The following is a 21,834-nucleotide window of genomic DNA, read 5'->3' as shown; positions in this document are numbered from 1 at the left end:
CAAGTGCATGATGGGACGGAATGCACCAAGCCTACTGTCCTATGTGAGGCACATGTCAGCCATTGTACTAACAGGTTACTTACTAAATGGGTACTGGAGAGAAAGCACTGGCACTGGTAGGGTTAATGGGTCTTTCTTGATTGATGCAGCAGGGGGCAGTGTGGAGTACATTGCAATCGTCTGACGTTGATGGGTTGCAAAACATAATTCATTTTCAGTGGCCAAATCCATGCCCAGCGTTCGAAATACATGTTGCTTGGGCTTAGATTTTAATATGTGGCTATTGACTTTTAGCAGTAATTTCGGTGATTAAAAAGTGATTGAAACTGCATCGTTTTACAGAACCGTTTCCCAGTTTATTTTGTGAGAAACGCCCCTCTTTATTCCACAAGGGGGTATCCGTGCTCAAAACTAGGTTGTTTTAGTGCCCTGAAAATTAGGGAACAATTTTCAACTTCGTACAAAGTCTGCCATGAGTATGAAAAGCACACAACAACATTCAATTGACACAAGTATGGGCGTGTGAGCTTCAATATTCTGTTTAGCACAGAAAAAAAGACCAAAGGAAGATGGGGAGGGGACAAAATAATGAAAGTGAGCAAGAAATATACAAAGGTCAGGCGAACTAATTAATGGTTTTTACTGCTCAGCCAAGCACGCGGCTTACATGGCTGGTTGGGGGTTTAACAGAGGGAGGGGCTGGCTCTCTGGGGCATTACAAGCCACAGGAAGTATTGGAATACTTGTCTTCACCTGTGCAAAAACTTCATACTTGCTCACAACTGCCACCACTTCCCATCATTCGTTCAGTTAAATCCCATACCTTTTCTTATTTAGGGTTGTAAGAAATCGGGTTGAGGGGAGTGAAACTCTACTCAAGCAGAACCACAACCCTAGTCAGGGTGAAGGCACAAGCAAACCCCAAATTAACCCGTGGTAGCTTTCCACAGAGCAGTCAGGCTTAATTTCAGTGGCGTAACGAAACTTGAGGGGGCTCCCCTACAGGGTACATGCAGGGACCCCCTCCCAGCTAAATCAGGAGCTTTTCGGCCGTGGTGCTGTGCTGAGGGGGCCCCCTGCAGCTTGGGGCCCCTCCGCACTGCGGGGAATGCGGGGGCCTGTGTTACGCCCCTGCTTAATTTGGTGGTAATATGTAAAGTATTTATGCAGCATTCCAAGCAGTTATAAAGTTAAGACACAACAAAAGAAAATCCCACACCAACTTAGAAAAATAGAGTACATTTTAATAAAAAAATGAAGACCAAAATGACAACAATCCAATCAGTAGAACCAGAGACATGCAGTTTTAAAGATTTAAGTGAAAATAGAGCCAAAAAGCACAAAGCGCCAACTGTCGCTATCTGCTTGCGCTCGACTGTGACAAAGTTACAAGTTCAGGCTGACCGCGATGGAGTGCGAGCCGGCTTCAAGGACCCAGTTAGGCCCGTTGAACAAGAGTACCTTAAATCCTGGTTACGAAGAGTTGCGGAGTCCCTCACCAAGGATGCTTCGAACAGCCAAGACGATGTGAGGTACGTGTCGAAGTTGTGTCTCACAGCATTTGTTCAGCGAAGTAGCAATGCTGCGATGCGTGATACAGCTTTATCATTGTATGTGTCGACGACGTTTCATCAGGACCAACAGCATGTTGCATACAACGAACCAGCTACTCGATTCCCTTGATTAATACAAGGACTTGACTTTATTTGATAATTTTTCTATGTGGTCATTTGTTATCTTTTTGGAAACATTTGAACCTATTTTGTGTGCTCTCTGTATAAATGTATTGTTCCTCATTGTTCCTTTTTGTTCCATTGTTCATGTGGGACAACTGGCACCTCACACTCTTTTATTTAAGAAAATACAATCATTTTCAACACAACTATTGTATGACTATTTTTCCCTTTTGCATCCCGGAACAGTACAAATGTATTCTGCTGTTGAGCTTGTTTTGCAATATTTATTCGTACACATTCCTAATAAGAACCGCTGTTCTTTTGATATTGCAGGCTCATTAGTAGCATATAATTTACAGCCCCTGGGCATGTGTAGTGCTACTTTACAAGTAAAATAAATAGGCCAATTAGGTGTAAGCCTGCCTACTGTGTTTAAAGGAGAAAACACACACACTTCAGCACTGGTTAGCAGTGGTTAAGTGCGCAGAGTCCTAAAAGCCAACGAAAACGGGGTCAGAAACCAGGAGGGTGAAGGCAAAAGGTTAGGGGATGGCCCTGCAGAAAGGGCCAAGTGCAACACAGGCCTAGACATTTAATTGCATGTAGAGATGTGGGGTCCCTATTTTACCAAAGCATAGATGCTCACAAGTCCTGGATCTGTGTTTATTTACCATTCAACCGTGAGCCTCTTCCACTCATTCAGGAGGTTTTTGGTTGCCTCCCCTTTGAAGGTCTTGCCTAAGCTGGATATTGGGATATACATGTGCTAATAGACCACGTTTACACCCTGTGTATTCTTGATGATACATCTCTTGGTTTGTGACACACACAAATTCCAACTGAACAGTTATTTTATAGTCCAAGGGGATGATGCCATGAAAATGTAGAGCTTGCTTCGATGTTGCAAATCAATCGATCAATACAATATTTATAAAGGTCTGCTCTTCAACCCTGAGGGTATCCGGGTGCTGAGGTTTCGCTGGTCTCAGCCAAAAAGCCAGGTCTGGAGTACCCTTCTGAAATCCGTCAGGGAGGGTGATGTTCATAGGTGGAGGGGCAGGCAATTTCAGGCCTTGGCGGCTGCGGCACATGTGGGGGGGGTGTGCGAGGGTCAGAGAGGTGGAGCGCAGGTTCCTGATGGGTTGGTGGAAGTTCACGCGGTGGTTGAGTATGTTGATCCCTGGTCGTGCACAGCTCTGTAGACGTGTCAGTGGCTTGAACTGGCATTTCTTCTGTACGGGGAGCCAGTGGAGGTTGTTGAGGTGGGGAGGGTGATGTGGGTACATTTGGGGAGGTTGAGGATGAGTCTGGCTGTTGCGTTCTGTATGGTCTGGAGTCTCTTGAGGAGTTAGGTGCTGATACCGGATTAGGCGTGTTCCAGTAGTCAAGCCGGCTGGTGACAAGGGCCTGGGTGATGGTTTTTCTGGTGTTGATGGGGTTCCATCAGATTTTTTGGAGCATACGGAGGGTGAGGAAGCAGGAGAAGATGGGAAAGGGCCTTTACAACATGGGCTGAGCCATGTGTGTAATTTTTATGCAAGCGGAACAATGCTTGCCTAATCCACTCTTATGTCTTAACGTATGCGTATGCGTGGTTAGAGCAGTCAGTGGTCTCGATCTGCGGATGGGCGGGGAGACAAACTGGAAGGATCGGGAGAGGAAGCTCCGGGACACCTGGTAAGGGGGGCTGGGGCCAGGTTTAGGGGGTAGTTTTTAGTGGCTGGGGTCGGTCTTAGGGCTCAGGGCGGGGGTGGTCGGGGTAGTTTTAGGGGCTGGGACTGGGTTTTAGAGCTCGGGGGCAATTTTCAGGGGTGGGGGTGTCAGCTTTAGGGCTCAGGACAGGGACTAGGGTTGGGTCGTTTTTTGGCAGGGGGTGGGATTTCGAGGACTTTGGCGAGCTATGGAAGCAGCGAGATGGGGCGGTAATTTTTGAGTTTGTTGGGGTCGGCAGAGTTTCTTCAGGAGGGATCTCACCTCAGACTGTTTTTGTCTGTCAGGGAAGGCCGCCATGGTGATGGAGGTGTTGAGGATGTTGGTGAGTTCCGCGCTGATTTCTTTAGTTCCAAAGTTGAACGAACGGTGGGGGCAGGGGTCCGTGGCTGCTCTGGAGGTGGATGGAGGACATGATAGCTGTAGTGGTCTGTGTGGTGATTTGATTCCATGTAGTGATCGAGTGAGAGGCGTCCGTGGGAGGGCGGAGGTTGTTAATGTCGAAGTCGGTGTGTTGGGGGTCGAAGTTCTTGTAGATGTTGACTGTCTTGCTGTGGAAGTAGTCCAACAGAGTGTTGCAGAGTTCTTGGAAAGGGTTACGTGTGTTCTCTGTGGCTGACAGGCAGGAGAACTCCCTGACTATGTTGAAGAGTTTGTTTGTGCAGTTGGCACTTGTTTCAATGCGGTCTGTGAGGGCATCTCTTTTTGTGTCCTTGATGTGTTGGTGGTTCATGTGGTACTTGTTGAGGATGGATTTTAATGTGGTTCGGTCTGTGGGGTCTTTGGTGTTGCACCATTGTTTCTCTAGTCGTTTGCAGTTGCGCTTGATGGTTTGGAGTTCTGGTGTATACCAGCTGGCTTGTCATGAGGCTCTGCAGGTTTTGGCTGGCTTCATGGGGGTGACTCTGTCGGCACATTTGGTGAGCAAGTCGGAGAAATTCTGGACAGCCTACTCCAGGTTGGACATTGAGTTGGGCTGGATGGTGTTGAAGTCATGCATCCACTGGGTCTCAGTTACTTTGTTCCAGCTGAGGTGAGAGGCGATAGAGGTCTAGGTGGTGGTATGCTGGGAACCTGTGATGGTGAAATGGACGATGGTGTGGTCGGTCCAGGTGAGTGCGGTGACATGGCTGTACTTGACTCTGTCACTGGATGTGAAGATCGGGTCCAACTTGTGTGTTTGGGGTCTGTGACCAGTTGAGTGGGGCCGATGCTTTCCATGAGATTGGTGGAGTTGGCATTGTTGGGGGTCATCAAGGTTGAAGTTGAGGTCGTCTGGTAGGATATAGTGCTTGGAGTCGAAGTCTAGGAGGACGGTGAATTCAGAGATGGCGAAGCAGAATGCAGGTCGCGGTCCCGGGGGTCTGTAGATAAGGATGCCTCTGATGGTTTTCCTGGAGTCGGTTAGGAGTTGGAGGTTCAGGTGTTCCATGATTGGTGTGGTGTCATCTTCAGTGATGGTGCATCGCATGGTTTCCTAGTGGATGATGGCAATGCCTCCTCCGTGTTTGTTGGTTGGGTCCTGATGTACCATCTTGTAGCCGTCGGGCGTTGTGGTGGTAATGATGGGGATGATGAGGGGTTGAGCCAGGTCTCACGATGAAGATCACGTCGGGGGTGAAAGTGGTGATGGTGTCCCAGATTTCTGTGGCGAGTTTGCGGAGGGACCGGGTGCTGGGCAGAATGTACTGGAGCAGTTCCGGGGTGTTTGAGGTCTTCTGGGTGGGTGTGGGGCAAAGGTTATTGTGCAAACGGGTGGTCCTGCGTTGCAGGCAAAGCAGCAGTGGCAGCAGACGAAGGGTCCTTCCATGGATCGGGGAGATTAAGTAGGTCCTGGGAGGGGCGATGGGTGGCGGGAAGCGGTAGCAGGGCACGGAAATGTCGGGAAAAGGCAACAGGTGCAGAAAAGGAGACAACAATAATTGGGCACACAAAGTACTGCGCAGAACTAAATGGGCACAAAATACAACAAAGCTAAATTAACAGAAAAGAATGTAGAGTGTTTCTGTGCTTCCTAAATGTATATGCTCTCCTCTTGTCTCCACTTGACAGGTCCTTCAAGCCAGACTTTGTGCTCATCAGACAGCATGCCTACAGCATGACCCTGGGAGAAGACTTTCGCAGCCTCGTCATCGGGATGCAGTATGGCGGCATCCCCAGTGTCAACTCGCTGTACTCCATCTACAACTTCTGCAGCAAGCCCTGGGTGGTAGGTGGCTTTTATAATCCTAGCAGTTTCTTGGGATCTGGGGAATGGCATTGAGGTAGCCAGAGCTGTGGGGAACGTGGAAGAATTTGACTATTCAGTATTGTTTACCAGGGAACATTGAACAGGGGCATCATTTGAACGTGCATGTTGGTATTGTGTTGGGTTTGAGAAGTCTCATGCTTAGGCAGTCGGAATGGCTCCTTGGATTTATTAGTTTATTTACCACAGATCCAAAGCCCCTCAGATCTTGCTAATGTCGTCTTCTGGTCCTTCTGACCTCGTACCTTCTTTGTGTTAGTTAGCAGGAGCAAAAAAGCAAATTTCCTTTTGTTTTTTTAGTTTTGAATCTCTTGCCTAATCTTCATCTGTGGTGCTGAAGCTGAGACGTAACTATCTTCATCATTAACCATCCAAGTGGGATCAACAGAGCTTATCATGCACAATAATGCAACCAAGGATGTGGTTCAAATATTTAAGACCCTCCCCCTTGCTGAGCAAAGTCAGCTTCAGACTCAGATGCAAAGGCAGTGGGACTCTTTTTCTGGGGGGACCTTAAGGCAACCGACGAGAGAAGGAAGCAAATGTATCTGCCAATGTGAAAGGTAATGGCCATCCGTGGTGCCTCACTGATAGAGAGATCAACTCACCCAACTGACAACTTTTAATAACAAGTTTCCAGATTTTGTTAGACACCCTGAAAATAATTGCAAAGGACTTTTTCTGAGCCGTGAATTGGGCGTTTTAGAGAAAAGAAATGTTGGTTTGGCTTTAAATGGAACAGTGTGGCTCACTGTTAAAAGCCACGACTAGCCGGCGGGTGAAGAGTCCTGCACCAAGTCACGTCACCTTTGTAAGATCACCGTCTCAGTACTACCGATTGGCCATTAAACCAGCCGTTGTCTTGGGTGCCAGTCTTGGAAACAACGAGGTGGGCGACAGTGTCAACTGCTTGATGAATCAGCTCATGTATTGCCATTAAAGAACTTACCAGAGCTGTGTTCAAAGAGATCTCTCGAAAATAGGTCTTACAAGACATCTACCCACTAAATCAGAGGAAGAAGTTGTCTTAGACAAGCTCGGAAGAAATACGGAAAGAAAAAGTATAAGATTATTAGACCAGACCACTGTGCAAGATTGGCCTCGCGATCTGAATAGAAGGCGTGAGTATAGCGTCCGACCAATGGGTTTTTGCTTGAGGAGGTCGCTTGCCATGCACGAGTTACATTTCACATTCTCATAGATTAGCAATAATTACCCGGTGGAAAGCCTGCAGAGTCTTCCAAACAGATATGTATGTCATCTGCTTGCAATAGCAAATTCAAATGAAAAGCTTGATATTAAAAGAAGAAATACATTTTTTAAATAACATAGGTGGAAGTCTTAAGGAGGGTACCAAGTTACCATTCTCTAACTAATTGGTGGTGCCAGGAAAACGTATAGGTTGAAAATCTAATAGCCTTGAATAGCAGGAAGATCTAGGCATGTCATCTTCACTGGAGGTTGACCAATGATTGCAACAACATTACTCTTTCTTATACTTAAACATAATAAGTCAGAATATTGTGCTGCCAAGAGAGTGTGAATGTTACAAACACAATTTTCTTTAACCAACAGACAATGTAAGTTCCTTCATAGGACAAGGCTGCATAAGTTTAATGGAGGAGGAGGAGGAGTTAACATAAAGTCAATGTGAGTAGAGCACTCATATTGACACTGACAGACAGGCGGCATCAATAGAGTAGACTGAGCTGTAGGAAACGGTGCTGAGGTATTCTTGCCAGGAAGCATGAAGCTATAACCACCACACAAGTGGGTTATCGGTGAGGGGGAGATGCAGAGCACTCTGTACTGGGGCTTTACTTGCCGCAGAGTTCAGGCTGTTCTGTACAATGTTCTTTAAAGTTTCCCAATAAGCATTTTTTCTTCTGAATATTTACATTAATGTTGAATTGAAGATGGAGCTTAGACTGAAGGGAATAGAGACCTCGAGGACCCATGACAGCAAAGTTCATGCTATGAGTGACAAAGAGCTGTGGTAGGTGCTCACCTCATGGGGTTCACTTAAGTGCCAGCTTCTGAAAACACAGAATGGTCAAGAGACCAGAAACATAGAACTAGCTTCTAAATGAGGGCAAAGTGCCGGGAACCACTCTGACGTCAATGAAGTGGTGCTGCTGGGGCCCTAGAAATGGAGACTCGTTTATCGAGGGTAAACCGAAGACGGTCCTCCAATGAAGCTATGTTTGTGGTTATACTGTGGTACCTTCAATCAGGGAATTGTAAGCACGCTACTCACCCGTGAGGATCTCAAGGCACTGAGGGGGTGGGGGGTCCGCAGTTGTGTTTAGCCAAAGTGCCAGGTCTTTCTGAAGGTGTTCAGGGAGGGGGCGTGTCTGATGTCTGCTGGTAGCTCGTTCCAGGTCTTGGCTGCAATGTGAGAGATGGATCTTCCGCCTGCTCTGGCTCTGTGGATGCGTGGGGTTTCGGCCAGTGCGAGGTTGGAAGATCGGAGGTTTCTTTTGAGTACGTGGAAGTTGATTCTGTCATTGAGGTATTTGGGTCCGTTGTTGTGTAGGCATTTGTAGGCGTGAATGAGGATTTTGAAAGTGACTCTTTTCTCCACGGGGAGCCAGTGGAGACTTCGTAGGTATTGACTGATGTGTTCGTGTCGGGGGATGCCGAGGACAAGTCTGGCGGCGGTGTTCTGTACTGTCTGGAGTTTGCGGAGTAGGGACTTGTTGATGCCGGCGTAGAGTGCGTTTCCATAGTCCTGTCTGTTGGTGATGAGAACGTGGGTGACTGCCTTCCTTGACTCAGGGGGGATCCACTTGAAGGTCTTGTGGAGGATGCTGAGGGTGCTGAAGCAGCTGGAGGTGACGGCGTTGACCTGTCGGTTCATGGTGAGTGATGAGTCGAGTACGATGCCGAGGTTCTTGGCGTGGTCTGAGGGGGTAGGTGGACTTCCGAGGGTGGTCAGCCACCAGGTGCTGTCCCATGCAGAAGGGGGGGTACCGAGGACGAGGACTTCTGTCTTCTCGGTGTTGAGCTTCAGGCAGCTGATGGTCATCCAGACTGCAACGTCTTGCATTCCTTTCTGGAAGATGAGTTTGGCAGTGGTGGGGTCTTTGGTGAGGGAGAGGATGAGCTGGGTGTCGTCGGCGTAGGATACGATGTTGAGGCCGTGATGTTGGACGATGGCGGTTAGGGTGGCCATGTAGATGTTGCAGAGGGTGGGGCTCAGGCCGCTGATAGGTCGAGTAGGATGAGGGCTGCGGAGTGGCCTTGGTCCAGGAGGGTGCAGATGTCATCTGTGGCGGATAGTAGGGCGGTCTCTGTGCTGTGGTTGCTTCGGAATCCAGATTGGGACGGGTCAAGGGCGACGTTCTCTTCAATGAATCGTGTCAGTTTCCTGTTGACTTTTTTCTCTGCAACTTTGGCTGCGAAGGGGAGGAGCGAGATGGGCCGATAGTTCTTGAGGTCGGTGGGGTCAGCTGTGGGCTTCTTGAGCAGAGGTCTGACTTCTGCGCGCTTCCAGTCGTCTGGGAAGGTGCCTGTTTTGAAGGTAGTGTTGATGGTGCGTTGTAGTTCAGGTGCAATGGCAGCCGCGGGTCTGTGGTATATGTGAGGGGGGCAGGGGTCGGTGGAGGCCCCCGAGTGGATGTTTTTTATGGTCGATGCAGTGTCTTCGGCCGTGATCGGTGTCCAGTTGGAGATGGTGGGCTGGCTGGTGTTTCTAGGGCTTGGGGGGCCATCTCTGGCGCCTGGTGGATGGTCGATGAAGTTGTCATAGAGGTTTTTGATCTTGAGGTGGAAATAGGTTCCAAGCTTGTCGCAGAGGTCTTGGGATGGGGTGATGTCTGTGGCTTCACTGCATGGGTTGGTGAATTCTTGAATGACACTGAAAAGTTCCTTGGAGTTGGCCAAGATTTTGTTGTGGATGAAGTACCTCTTGGTGGCTCTGATCTGGTTGTGGTAGTCCGTCATGGCGTCCTTGTAGGTGGTGTCGTTTTCGGTTGTCTTGGTGTTCCTCCAGTTCTTCTCCAGACGTCTGCAGTTGCATCTGGCTTCTTGGAGAGCGATTGTGAACCAGGCGGCTTTCCTGGGGTGTTGTCTGTTGGCGTTGCGTAGTAGGGCGAGCTCATCTGCGCAGTCAAAGATCCAGGTGTGGAGTTCTCTGGCTGCGTTGTTTGCGTCAGGTGTGGTTGTCTTGGGTGGGGGTGGAGTTAAGTTGCTCGTCGGTAACCTTGCTCCAGTTCCTTCGTGGAGGGCGTGGGGCTGGTTTGGGCGCCTTGGGTTTGTTGATGGCGAAGTGTACGCGATGGTGGTCGGTCCATGGCGGCAGCATTGTGTGGCTGAATTGGATGCTGTTTCCTGCTGCGAAGATGGGGTCGAGGGTGTGTCCTGCTCTGTGGGCCGGTGTGTTGATGAGTTGTTTAAGTACGATGCTGGTGAGGTTTGCACGAAGGATAGTGGGGTCGCTGGGGTTGTCGAGTTGGAAGTTCAGGTCTCCAATGAGTATGTAGTTTGTTGAGGCGATGGTGGTGGCGAAGGGTGTTCAGTGGCCGAGGGGTCTGTAGACAAGGGTTCATCGGAGTGTGGCTTTAAGGGTGGTCTGTATCTGCAAGTGCAGGTGTTCAGCGGAGGGGAAGGTTTCGCTGGAGGTAGTGAGGCAGAGGGTGCTCTTGTGGGCGATGGCGAGGCCCCCTCCTGGGTGGTTGGGGCGGTCTTTCCTCTGGAACTTGCATCCGTCTGAGATGGCAGTGCTGATGGCGAGGGCGGAGGATGCGTTGGTCCAGGTCTCTGTGAAGAAGGCGATGTCGGGCGCTAGAGAGTCGAGTAGGTTCCAGATTTCCATGGCGTGTTTGTGTACAGAGCGTACCTTGAGGAGGATGCATTTTAGGGTGTCGCCGGTGCTGGCGTCGCCGGTGTTGGAGGCCGGGGTGGCGGTGAGGGTCTGGCGGCAGTGGAGGCAGAAGAGCTGGCCATGGGTCGTGTTCGGCAAGGCCTGTTGGCAATCTCTAAGTCTTCCAGGGTGGAGTGTGAGGAGGGTGGTGGTGTCGTAGCGATGGGTTGTGGGAGGTCCAGGGTTCCTGGTGCTGCCACGGTCGGGTCACGGACGGGCGCAGATGGGCTTGCCTTTGGCGCGCCAGCGGAGGGCCTGCTGCGCTTGTCTGCTGCGCAACTGCGCAGCGGCCACCATTAAGTAGGGGAGGTGGGAGGGAGGAGAGGCTGGGAGGCAGGAGCGGGAGAATTCTGGGGGGGGGAATTCCTGGGGGGAATGCCGGGGGGAAGGAGCCGCAGGGGCAGCAGCGACGAAAGGCGAAAGGAACAGGCAGTCACGAGAAAATAAAAACAGTGGTGGAATTAGATGGGCACAATAACAGTGGCACAACAGGGAAAAAATAAGCGAAAAAACGGCTGAGAGAGGTTACGGTGGTTGCAGGTAGTCTGGTCCCAGTTTAAGCAGGCGCAGGAGTGGACAGCAGCCTCGAACCTCCCAAGGAGGAGGTCAGGGTCTGGAGGCAAGAGACGGCACAGCAGAGCTGCGGGGTGAGAGTGGACCTAGACTGAGGGTGCTGTTTATACGGCCTCATGTGAAGATGTTAAAATATTAAATGTGTATTTGTTTAACATGCACACAGTCAAGATGATTTTCTGCTCGGAAACTAGCTGCATCCAAAGATATTATTCGACTTGTGGAAGGGAACAAGGTAAAATATACAATGTGAACATTATCAAGAGCAGAGGATCCAAGGAATGCAGATACTCAGAGTGAGATTCAGCAGCAGCTGAACTCTTGGTGATCAGGGAACAGGTGGCTTTTTTGGCAGCAAAATAGAGGGAGACTATGTAGTGTACCACATGTTGCAAACAAGCAATAGGAACACACCCTGTCAAAGTATTTAGGGAAATCAATGTTTTCCTATCCGAAGTAGAGGTGATTACCCATTCAAGATTGAGCAGTGCGCTCTCCGATGCCAGTCAACAGATTCAATAGTAATTAATATAATAGCTCTGAATACTTGTAAGACTTTCTAAGGGTGTAGTCTCTGTAGTTTCCAGTGATCACATCTTGCCCAATTGGCAACAATCTTGAGCCCGTGAGTTGTGTGTCTCCAGCTGTCTCAGGACTTAGAAATCCCCTGATGGCTACAGTTTTGATCGCAGAACTAAAAGGGCCCATTTAACATGTCTTTGAATATCACACATGTCATGGAGCTAGCGATATGCCTTTCAAGACGTCTCAGAAGTGATGGTCTTTAGTAGACCATCACAGTGATGAACCTTCTCTGAATCAGGATTCCTTCTATGAACGCATCTTTGCCATGTCACCCGGACCACTGCTTTGAAACCTTCATAAACATCTTCCCAGGTGATAGGTGGTGGCCAAGAATGCTGCTGTCCACCTGTTTACAGAGAGCAGGAGATGGGGGGGTGGAGGGTGACATCACTGCTTGTGGCTCAACATATCCGCAAGACGCTAATGAAATGGTTATGGTTGATTAAGAAGGTTCCCACCAGACAGGCCGTAATGTACCTCGCAAACTAACCCCTAAGCTATTTCGAAGTACAAACGGAAAAAATATTTAAAAATGTCATCTGATTTATGTATGTAATTAGTATGTATTAGCTGTGTGGATGCATTATTTTTAAACATTTTATCTATTGTTGCTAAATGTTTTATATTGATTTTATGCACTTTTATGGATTTATTCCGAAATAAAGTTTTCTTGAACTTGAACTTGATTTCGAAGTAGAATCAGAACACCACCAGTCATTGCGGATCCATAAGCACTTTTTATTTGTCCAAACTATTATAAATTTAGCCTCTAACTACAAGGTTTTTGTCTTTCTGAAGCATATTTGTGGATGCTTCAATTTACATTAACGTTATTTTATAGCCGGGTTTTTTAGAAATGCCCTCAACATTTGTTGTAAAAGCCAAATTAATTAAGTAAAGTGTCAGTTTCAGGTCTATGCTAGGGTTTGATGGATTGCAGGGCTGTTGCCTTCTTCATTTGTGAAGCGTCATCATTAGAAAAGGGTTGATCTGACTGGGTGGACAAACGTTGCCTTGCCATTGAAAGATGGCTCGGGACCTGGTGCAGGCGCGAAGTCGCTCCTCAGGTCCGGCCGGGCAACCATCTGCTGAGGCTGCGTAAGAGAAAGAACTGACATGGCGAGCTCAGCAGGTGCTCACTACACTGCAAAGTACTCAAGTGGCGTGACGAGTCGAGCAATTATTGAGAACGGATATTAAATTCATGTGATAGATTAGACATTACAGCTTCCACTGTAGAGGCCACATCAGCCTTTCGATGGTTTCAAAGTGGATCACCTCTCCCTCTTCATGGACCGCATACCTATGCAGAGCCGTATTTACTGCCTTCCTCCTTTACCGGCACTCCTCGTATGATGGGAAGCACTTTATAGCTCCTATTTCAATCACAGGGTCTACCTTTTCCTCCTTGATTAATGGGAAGAGTCTGGTGTGGCTTGCCCACAAAGGGGGATAACTTCTGTCCCTATGTAACCCCTTGTTGTACTTTGAACTTCAGGGAACGCTGTGCTGCGGCTCACACAAAGGCTTTCAGGGTTTTCAGGAAGAGTACCTGGTGTTTACCAGTCCCCTCTAGGTGAAAACTAGGACTAGATTCTGAAGAAGCCTTTGGCGGAGATGTGCCCTGGAAGAAAGAGGCTGCGCTGCCTGGTGTGAGAAGGAAGCAGGCATGTGCAGAGGAAGCCAACACGTTTGCATCAAAGAACTGCACACAGTGGCAAAGCAAAGGTGAAATAGGTCCTAAAGCAAGCAAGGGACGTGGGCTCTGGTACTCTGTGCTGGGGTAGTAAAAGACAGGTGGGACCTCCCATCTCGGTGTCATTTGAATACATATCACTTCACACCATATAATGTCTTTATGTTAGATCTTGTTTATTTCATATATATATCCCTTATGTTTTGCAGCTAACATGTTTTGCAAACTCATGAAATAAGATATATATATATATTTTTTTTTGTTGTTAAATATTTGTCATACACAGTGGATATTATGCCTTGAAAAAGCGACAGGAATTATGAAACGTGTGTTACGCAAAATTTCCAAAATGACACCGTTATGTCATGTCATATTATTACACTGCATTGTTTGCAAAATGATAGCGCAGGAACTATGCAAATGATTAAGATGCAAGGAGCTGTCGTTCATACTGCTTGTGTTTCTAGTGCTATTTGTTAAGCCAAAAATGTGTTCTCACGTCTAAAATGAAAGCAAGGGTGCATTTTGCGCTAATTTATAGCATTAAACGCTGGATTCTCTTTTCACGTAAACTCCAAATAATTTTCCTGAAATTCTATGCAAAAGCAAATTACGCAACTTTTGAACACTCTTTTAGAGTATGTGATGCACGAGAGTTTAAAAGCAGAGAGACAGCTTATGGAGCAGAGCTTAGCTTGAAGCTGGTTCCAATGATGGGGTCCAAGCAGATTGAAAGCGCCAAACCAGGAAGTGGCTCATGGAGCTTTAGGAGTGAGAGTAAAGTTTATGTTGATGGATCCAAGGATGCGCCCTGGTGAATATCTAGTAATATTTGATATAGCCAGTTAGGTGGAAGCCAATTTGTGGCTCTAAAGACATGGGTGATTATTTCGTGAATGCTCTGTCTTTAGTTGACAATCAACCAGTTTGATGTTGGTATTGAGTAGTTGGACAGTGTCTGGAGAGGGCATGTAAGATTCTTACAGCAAAAACGAGTACCTTCTCTTAAGGCAGAAATGAGCACTGAGGCAATGGTGAAGTGCTAAGCGTGTCAGGGGTATCGTTTAGGATATGCAGATGAGCAGGTACCAAGCTTTCCAGAAAAGAGATGAGTTCAGTCTGTCGTGAGTTGAGCATCAGAGAAAGAAGAGCAACGCAATGACAAAGAGCTTCCAAAGGGAGATTCTGGACTGAGGGCTAGAAGTGAAAGCGGAAAGTAAAAAAAGATGAATTTATTATTAGGATAGATCTGGTGATGAAACCCAAAGGAAGAGAATGACTGTGGGTGTAGTGTTGAGTAAAAAAACAGAAAGGGCTGGTAACTGATATTTGAGGAACTCCAACCTAAAGAAGGGGTTCGATGGGGAAATTACTCAACACCATGAGACTGTGAAGGTGGGAGGAGAGCCATGTGAGCCCTTGACCCGACATACATGGACCGGTAGTGTGTAAAGCAGAGAGTAGTGATCAACTGTGTCCAGAGCTGCTGAAAGGTTGAGGTTTATTAATGTTAACAAAGATGGCTGTGATAGGTAGATGCAATGAAATACATGGCAAAGAGTGAATTTTGTGGAGGGAAGAACTCTCAAGCCAGATTAAAATGAATCGATTAGTTTGTTAGCATTGGGAAATATGGGTAGGTGACTGGAAAGGGGTTACAAGATCATGGAGAAACAAATTGCGAGATGGGATGGTGGTTAGCTATCTTGGAGGCATCGGCTGAAAATGCCTTCAGTAGCAGAAGTTCTGATTGCTGATTTGAAACTCTGAGGGTAAGTTCCAAAGAGCAAGGAGTGGCTGTAAAGAGTAGAGTCCGGCACCCCATGATGAGAGTGCACGATGGTTGGGTACTCAAAGAGCGTTTTTAAGTATAGGAACAAGGCCAGTGGAGGATGTTGGTGTCAGAGTGTCTAATTTTGCAGTGTTTGACCGAGTTGAAGATGGAAATAAGAGGGGAGACCTGGGGCCATATAAGGCTGTTTTCAAGGTGGGTTTAAAGTTCATCAGTTAGAGGAAGAAAAGCAACAAGCAAAGTTGGAGATGGAGGATTGGGTGAGATGCAAGATAGCAACAGAAAACTGTTATTTGTGTGTGGATGCTTTTTTGGAAATGATCCATGAGGTAATTGGATTGGGTTGAATTCAGTGTTGTAATTTGATTTAGGGCTAGTTTTTAGCCCTCTAGGTGTTCTCACTTTTTGATTTTCATCCAATAGCAGTACTTAAAGGATAGCGTGTGTCAACGAGCGTTCTCATTGTGGCATTAACTTGGTTTAGGAGTTTGAGCGAAGGCGAGGCTCTGAGTCATTGTGCTGTCGATCCAAGAATAGTTATAGGCTTCTATGAGATGATTCCTTCTGCTTGTAGGGTTTACTTTTGTTGCTATGGAAGGATGGGTACAGTGACTATGATCTGTAGAATGTGTTCATGGATTAAGTGAAGATAAAAGTGGGTGAGGTATTTGGAATTAAATATGAGATCTAGTGGTATCTCATGAGCATAGTGAGATTGGGTGTTTTGCAGTGTGTAGTCTGAAAGACATTGGACAAACATGGTTGTGTGAGTGTGTGTGTAATTGCCAAAGTTGATGTTGAAATTGCCCTGAAGTATTGGAAGTAGGTAACACTAATACCAAGTCAAAGATCGATCCAATAAATCTGAGAGGTTCATAGATGACCAAAATATGAGCTTTAGGCAGAGTGGCGGCTGTAATGTAGTGGTATTCAAACAAAGACATAGGCAGACCATGTGGAGCTCACACCAATGTCGCCAGCAAAGTCACGGACTTCGTTTCACCCCGCATTATCACCGCCAGCACCTTCATTCTCATCAGATACCTCAACTTTCACCTAGAAGGCCACACTGACTCAAACTCTATGGCTGGTCTAAAAAGCTTCTGAAATCTTGGCCTAACCCAGCATGTTACTGAACCCACCCACACCAGCAGACATATTGGACCTGATTTTCTCATCAATCAGCAACATCACAGTTGACTAACCAGCATCTATGAACTGAACAGACCACACCCTCATCAGTTTCAGCATGCCCATCCTGCACCTTCACAGACCTACCACCACCTGAACCACCCAATGCAGCTGGAAAAGTATCTCAGAAGAGGAGTGGGCCTACGCCCTGTCTGAACACCGGCGGAGGACACCCTTAACAGCTGGCTCACTGCATGCAACACACTGTCTCTTGTTAAGCATAACCCAATCGCAAGAGCCTGACCACAGGTTATCTAGTACACAGGTGAACTCCGGCTGATGAAATGCCTCTTCAAGCAACTGTAGCAGAAATAGAGAAAACGTCAAGACCCCACAAATAAAGACAAATAAAAGGCCCTAAGACACTTCCACAAGCAGATACAGAACACCAAGCGCACAGCTCTTGCAGATCGCATCGAGGCCAACAATAACATTAGCAAGGAAATGTTCACCATCATCAAAGACTTAACCGTACCTCCTGCCACCTCCAGCAACATCATCCCCTCACAAGACCTTTGCAAAAAGCTCTTGGAACTTTTCTGCAACAAAATCACCTCCATATACAGCAACTTCGATCCTCACATGGTGTGTGGAAGAAGGTGGAAAACAAAGCTTTTAGTCGTGTACTCTGTTCTTTTGTATCAAACAGGAAATTACGCAGATAGAAAAAATGGTAGGAGGTAACATGGGATTTTTTAGATTGAATAGTTTGAGAGGAATTTAGAGGAAGGTAGGTGAGTTGAGGTGACAATACTTTGTTTTGGCTTCGCTGGATGAAAACAGAGGGGCTGGATTAGGGAGAAAGGAGATTTGTGAGGATGTGGGGTATCAGATGTAAGGAGACTTACAAGGCCAATACCTTTGGCAAACACTAGTGTTCGGAGGCTGGACTATGGAGCAGATCTCGTGAAATACAAAACAGCAACCTGCATAGTCATTTATTTTAATTCAACCAATCTATCTCAAAAAGAGGCATGCCTTCTTATTACAGGTTATACTTCAATATAAAATTAGAAAAGAAACCAAAACATATTATGTGACCCACATGGGCATTGTGAGAAGCTTGCACGCGTTGGAGGACTCTGGCAGAAGTATCTGAAAGCTGCTTCTTGCCAAAGACCCTGGAACCTACTAGCTCATGGTTCACCGATGGCACCAAGCTGCAGCTTCAGCCACCCAGGATCCACCCAGGGCCAGATTCAGCCACCCAGGACCCATCATTACATCTAAATCCCAAGTTTGACACCCAGCACCTTGAGCCGAGGACACAATTTCTCTTTTAAGTACCGTATCATCTCAAAATATAAATATTTTCTGTGGACACTAGTTTCTCACAGCTTCTTCAACTTTGCTAACTCATGAGCTTTTATTTGAAGAGTTAGAAATGGTGCCCTTTGTGATTATGAGATAAATTGCCAATAATCTTCAGGCATGGCCAGTTCTACGATTTGTAGGGTCCGAGACAAAAAAGGAAAGTGTGAGTCCCCTCTAATTTTCTTACAATCTGATATCGCAGGAAATGACATCACAGGAAGTGCCTAAAATTGACTGTTAATCCTCTAGCATCATTGAAGTAACTTTCCAAGAAGAAACTTTCCTGGTGCTGATATCAGCAAAACAAAAACAAAAAAATAATAACCCTAATCAAAATGAACACATATATATTTAAGCTTCCGTGCCTGAAAAAACATTACATTAACCACATTGAGGGAAAAAAATGTTACCAGGTCACTCCAAAACTTATATCTTTGCCCCAATATTTACAGAGTGTGCCTCAGTGAATGCATTATAAATGTATGTATGTGGAATTCATATAGTGCAAACCTAGCCGAAAGGCAGTGAAGAGCTGTACATGGACACTGGTGCAAAATAAAATAACCCTCCAACCATGTACACTGCTTGCACATTAATATACAGCCATTATTTTGGTGCTTTTGGTATCTAATACCCCTGGGATATGGTGCCACTGCACCTGCTGCACTATTGATGGCTGTACCTCTGACATGGGCCCATGCACATAGCCATAGTTCAGCGATGACCCGGAGCTGCATGTCCAGTCCCCCCCAGCCATGATCTAGTGCTGCGAGGTCCAGGGAAGGATGGCACAATCTCCTGGCCCTTCTAACCATTGCCTCCCGCTGCGCAGCCTAGGGGAAAGAGCTCCCTCCCATGGGCTATCCAGCCATGGTCTAGTGCTGTGCGATGGCGGGGGTTGCACATGGGCCTTACAGCTTTGACCATCCTGTGTTGAGGACCAAGCCTAGCTCTATAGCTCACAGCCATGATCCAGCATTGTGAAGCCCAGAGCCAGCACTGTGAGGCCCAACGGTGGGGGGGCATCCTCCCCTCTGCAAACAGGGCCTTGTTCTAGCACCGTGAGGTCCAGGGGAAGGGCAAGTCCCTCCCCTTGGACTCGCTGCTGTGACCCACAGCCATGATCCAGCATTGCAGTGCTGGACCAAGGCTGTGATGATCCGAGCTTCACAGCTATGGCTCAGTGCTGTGAGGCTCAGCAGAGGTAGGGAGAAGAGATGTAATTATGGCACACACTGGGCGGGTCCACATTGAAGTTAGCAAAGAACAGGCCCCTGGACAGGTGCCCACTCTGCCCATGCCTAGCATCGACCCTGTGCTCAGGGCCACGAGCGGCCCACCAGAGTGCGGCATACATGCACTGGAGACTGTCTGCTGCTAACAGACCCGCCCTGAAGGGTTAAGCGGCTTCCAAGATGGCCGACCTCTGGTCAACTGATGTCTACCCACTGCTGCTTGGGCTCTGGTGCAATGAGTGACACGCGTGACATGCAGCCAGCTTCCTGTTGCCGCATGTCCCACTCATGCTAGTTCACTCATGGGACACACAGCGGCAGGGACTGGACACCCAAGTTAAGTGACGCTTTGCCTCAGGCTCAGTTGGGCAACCTCGCAACCAACCCCTTTCCAAGGGAAGGGTATAACTTTTCCCACTACTGTTACCGTTCCAGGAAGCAACCATGTTTCTCTGCGATTCTTATCCATGCCCAAACATCTCCGCTTTCATGTCCTCTTAAAACTAATTATCAGTGCTGTGAAGTCACAAGAGGGGGTGTATGGGCGCTATACAAACAGTCTAACATAACACAATAACAATAATAATGCAAAGGCATCTGCTCGGAGTATTTAGCAGACGTTGCGATAACAATGGCAGATTAATTAGCGGTCTCTGTAACTTAATATCATGTAATCGGGCAGAAGATTGATTTGAAAAGCGCAGACAGTTAAAGTGCCGGATAGGGGCAGGGGGGGTGCCCAGGACGAGTCAAAACAATATTTCCCTTATATGGAATGCAGGAATTTACAAACGTGTACTTGACTAAATCCAGGGGCCTAATGAACCCCCAGGGACACTATGTTTATCAGTGAAGAATGCGGGTCGTGGCTTAAAAATCGCGCTATAAGTCGAGCAAGACATATAAGGCAAATGACATACCTCGAACGAAGCCAGTGTAAAGGAATTAAAATGGCGGCGAGCGGTCTGGTGAATAAAACGCGGGAGGCTGCTTCCCCCTCCGACTCTCCCCCTTCCCACCCACCCAGGAGCGGTGCAGCAGGCCAGGCAGGAGGGAAGAGGGCTGGTTCTACCCATCATGCAGAGGATCACGAGTGATATGTGCCAACTTGGTGTTTAGGTTTGAAAAGTAAATATAGTTTATAACGGAAACACGTTGGTTAAATTAGGAGATGGTAACTAAGGCACCGCTTGGAATCTAAGGTGAAAGCTAATGGACCCTGCATGTGAAGCTCGTGCATATGCAATTGGATTTTTTTTCCAGATTTTTATAGCGCAAACTCGACCCGAAGGTATTGGAGTGTTGCTTTACATGAGCACGGGTTACGTTACACAAGGACACATTCATTTTTATTTTTTGGTAGGCAGGGGGAGATTAAGTGATTTGCCCAGAATCACAGGATGTGGAGTCGACCCCAAAGCTCGAACCTTGGTTTCCCAGCTCCAAAATCGGCAATCTAGCCTCAGACCACATCCTCTCCCCTCTATTGTCATATAACCAAGAAGCCAGACTTGACCAGGTAGATGGAAAATGGCGGATACAAAGCTATGTTCCAAATTTAAAGCCCTTTGCTGCATACATAGGTTTAATGCCGGTACAGCACCACACTATCTCAATAACTTGGTACACCCGTACCTCTCTGCGTGTCACCTTCGATCATCAAATCAGGCTAAGTTTCAAGACCCCAGGATCAAACGTGCATGGATGGGCGGACAGTCCTTTGCTTACTTGGCCCCTTTACTAAGGAATTCTCTCCCATTTCCACTCCTCCACAAACCTATTTATCACAAGTTCCGTAAAGGCCTCAAAACGTGGTTATTTAACCACTAGAGTCTGTCCTTTGTTTCTCTAGCACGGGTCCATAGGCGCCGGGAAACCTCCGGGTAGCTGTTGCACCATATATAAATTTAACAAATAAATAAATAATAAATAATAAATTTGACTTGGCACAACACTGAGATTTTGCTCACATCTAGGCGCTTCCTGCTGCCCACAGAAAGAATATGAACTTAAAACACAACCAGAGGCAGCAGTCAAATTGAAGTGGGCATCGCTTATGTCCAAAGGGACTCGATTCATGGCAGATTTATAACATAACAGAAGTATTTGTAAAGCACACTACTACGGGTATCTTGGTGCTGAATAACAGATGTTTGTTGTTACCCAACTCAATGGTACTCATTTTATCAACCACAGATGGATGAAAGGCTGAGTGGACCCGCTGGGATTGGAACCTGTGACCATGAGGTTGAACACTGGCCCCTGCAGTAGATGCATTAGTCCACTGAGCCACCAGATCCAGCTTTATGGATTAATGGCGCATTTGTAACATAAAATTAAGTTAAGTTAAATGGGAATCATTTTCATAGAGATAATCAAGAGCACTTGGCATTGCTCCGGTCCTAAAGACCCTTCGTTGGGTACACCTGATTATGGTGGCCTCCTCACTCCAGGCCATTCCTACAAATCATTGAGTTTGGGTTTTTTGGTCTCAGAAGTTCAATGCAAGGAAAGCAAAACTACAGCTCCCAGAATGCATTGACAATTACACAAATGTTCAGGAAAGGAAACCGTATTCATAATGACCAGGAGTGACGAGGTGAACCTGCTTCGGATTTAATAAAACAGGTGAGTTGTTAAGGTGTCCTTCAGACAAATGAGTTTGTGTCATGGAGAGTCAATGAAAAACTGTGTTTCAGGTCGGTTCACAAGATGTGCCTATCAACCCAGGCCTGTTCAGGTGAACTGAGTCGCTAGGCACAGATTGCTAGATGGAACATGCCTGGCAAAATAGCCCAGTCGAGACCAAGGGATTCTGAAATTCGTAGCCTAGCAAGGGTGCCATGGACCCTAACGCAGGGAAATTAGAACACTAACATTATGGACAGAATTAGCACATTTCCCAGTTCCCTTTGCATTCTGGGACATGTAGTCCCATTTATTCCCTGAT

The 21,834-nt window shown here is 47.1% G+C and overlaps 1 protein-coding gene across 1 annotated transcript in view; it reads left to right on the top strand.

The window, feature by feature from the left end:
• The window catches only part of SYN3 (synapsin III), a 1,380,627-nt gene that overhangs the window by 566,498 nt on the left and 792,295 nt on the right, over window positions 1-21,834 (top strand). Inside the window, exon 5 of the mRNA XM_085651961.1 lies at window positions 5,439-5,595. Coding sequence (XP_085508087.1) covers window positions 5,439-5,595 — 157 coding nt within the window. The remainder of the gene's footprint in view (window positions 1-5,438; window positions 5,596-21,834) is intronic.

The sequence above is a fragment of the Triturus cristatus genome, chromosome 4_1, assembly GCF_964204655.1.
Source record: "Triturus cristatus chromosome 4_1, aTriCri1.1, whole genome shotgun sequence".
In the NCBI taxonomy this organism is placed as follows: Eukaryota; Metazoa; Chordata; class Amphibia; order Caudata; family Salamandridae; genus Triturus; species Triturus cristatus.
This window is presented reverse-complemented; position numbering and strand designations above follow the sequence as displayed.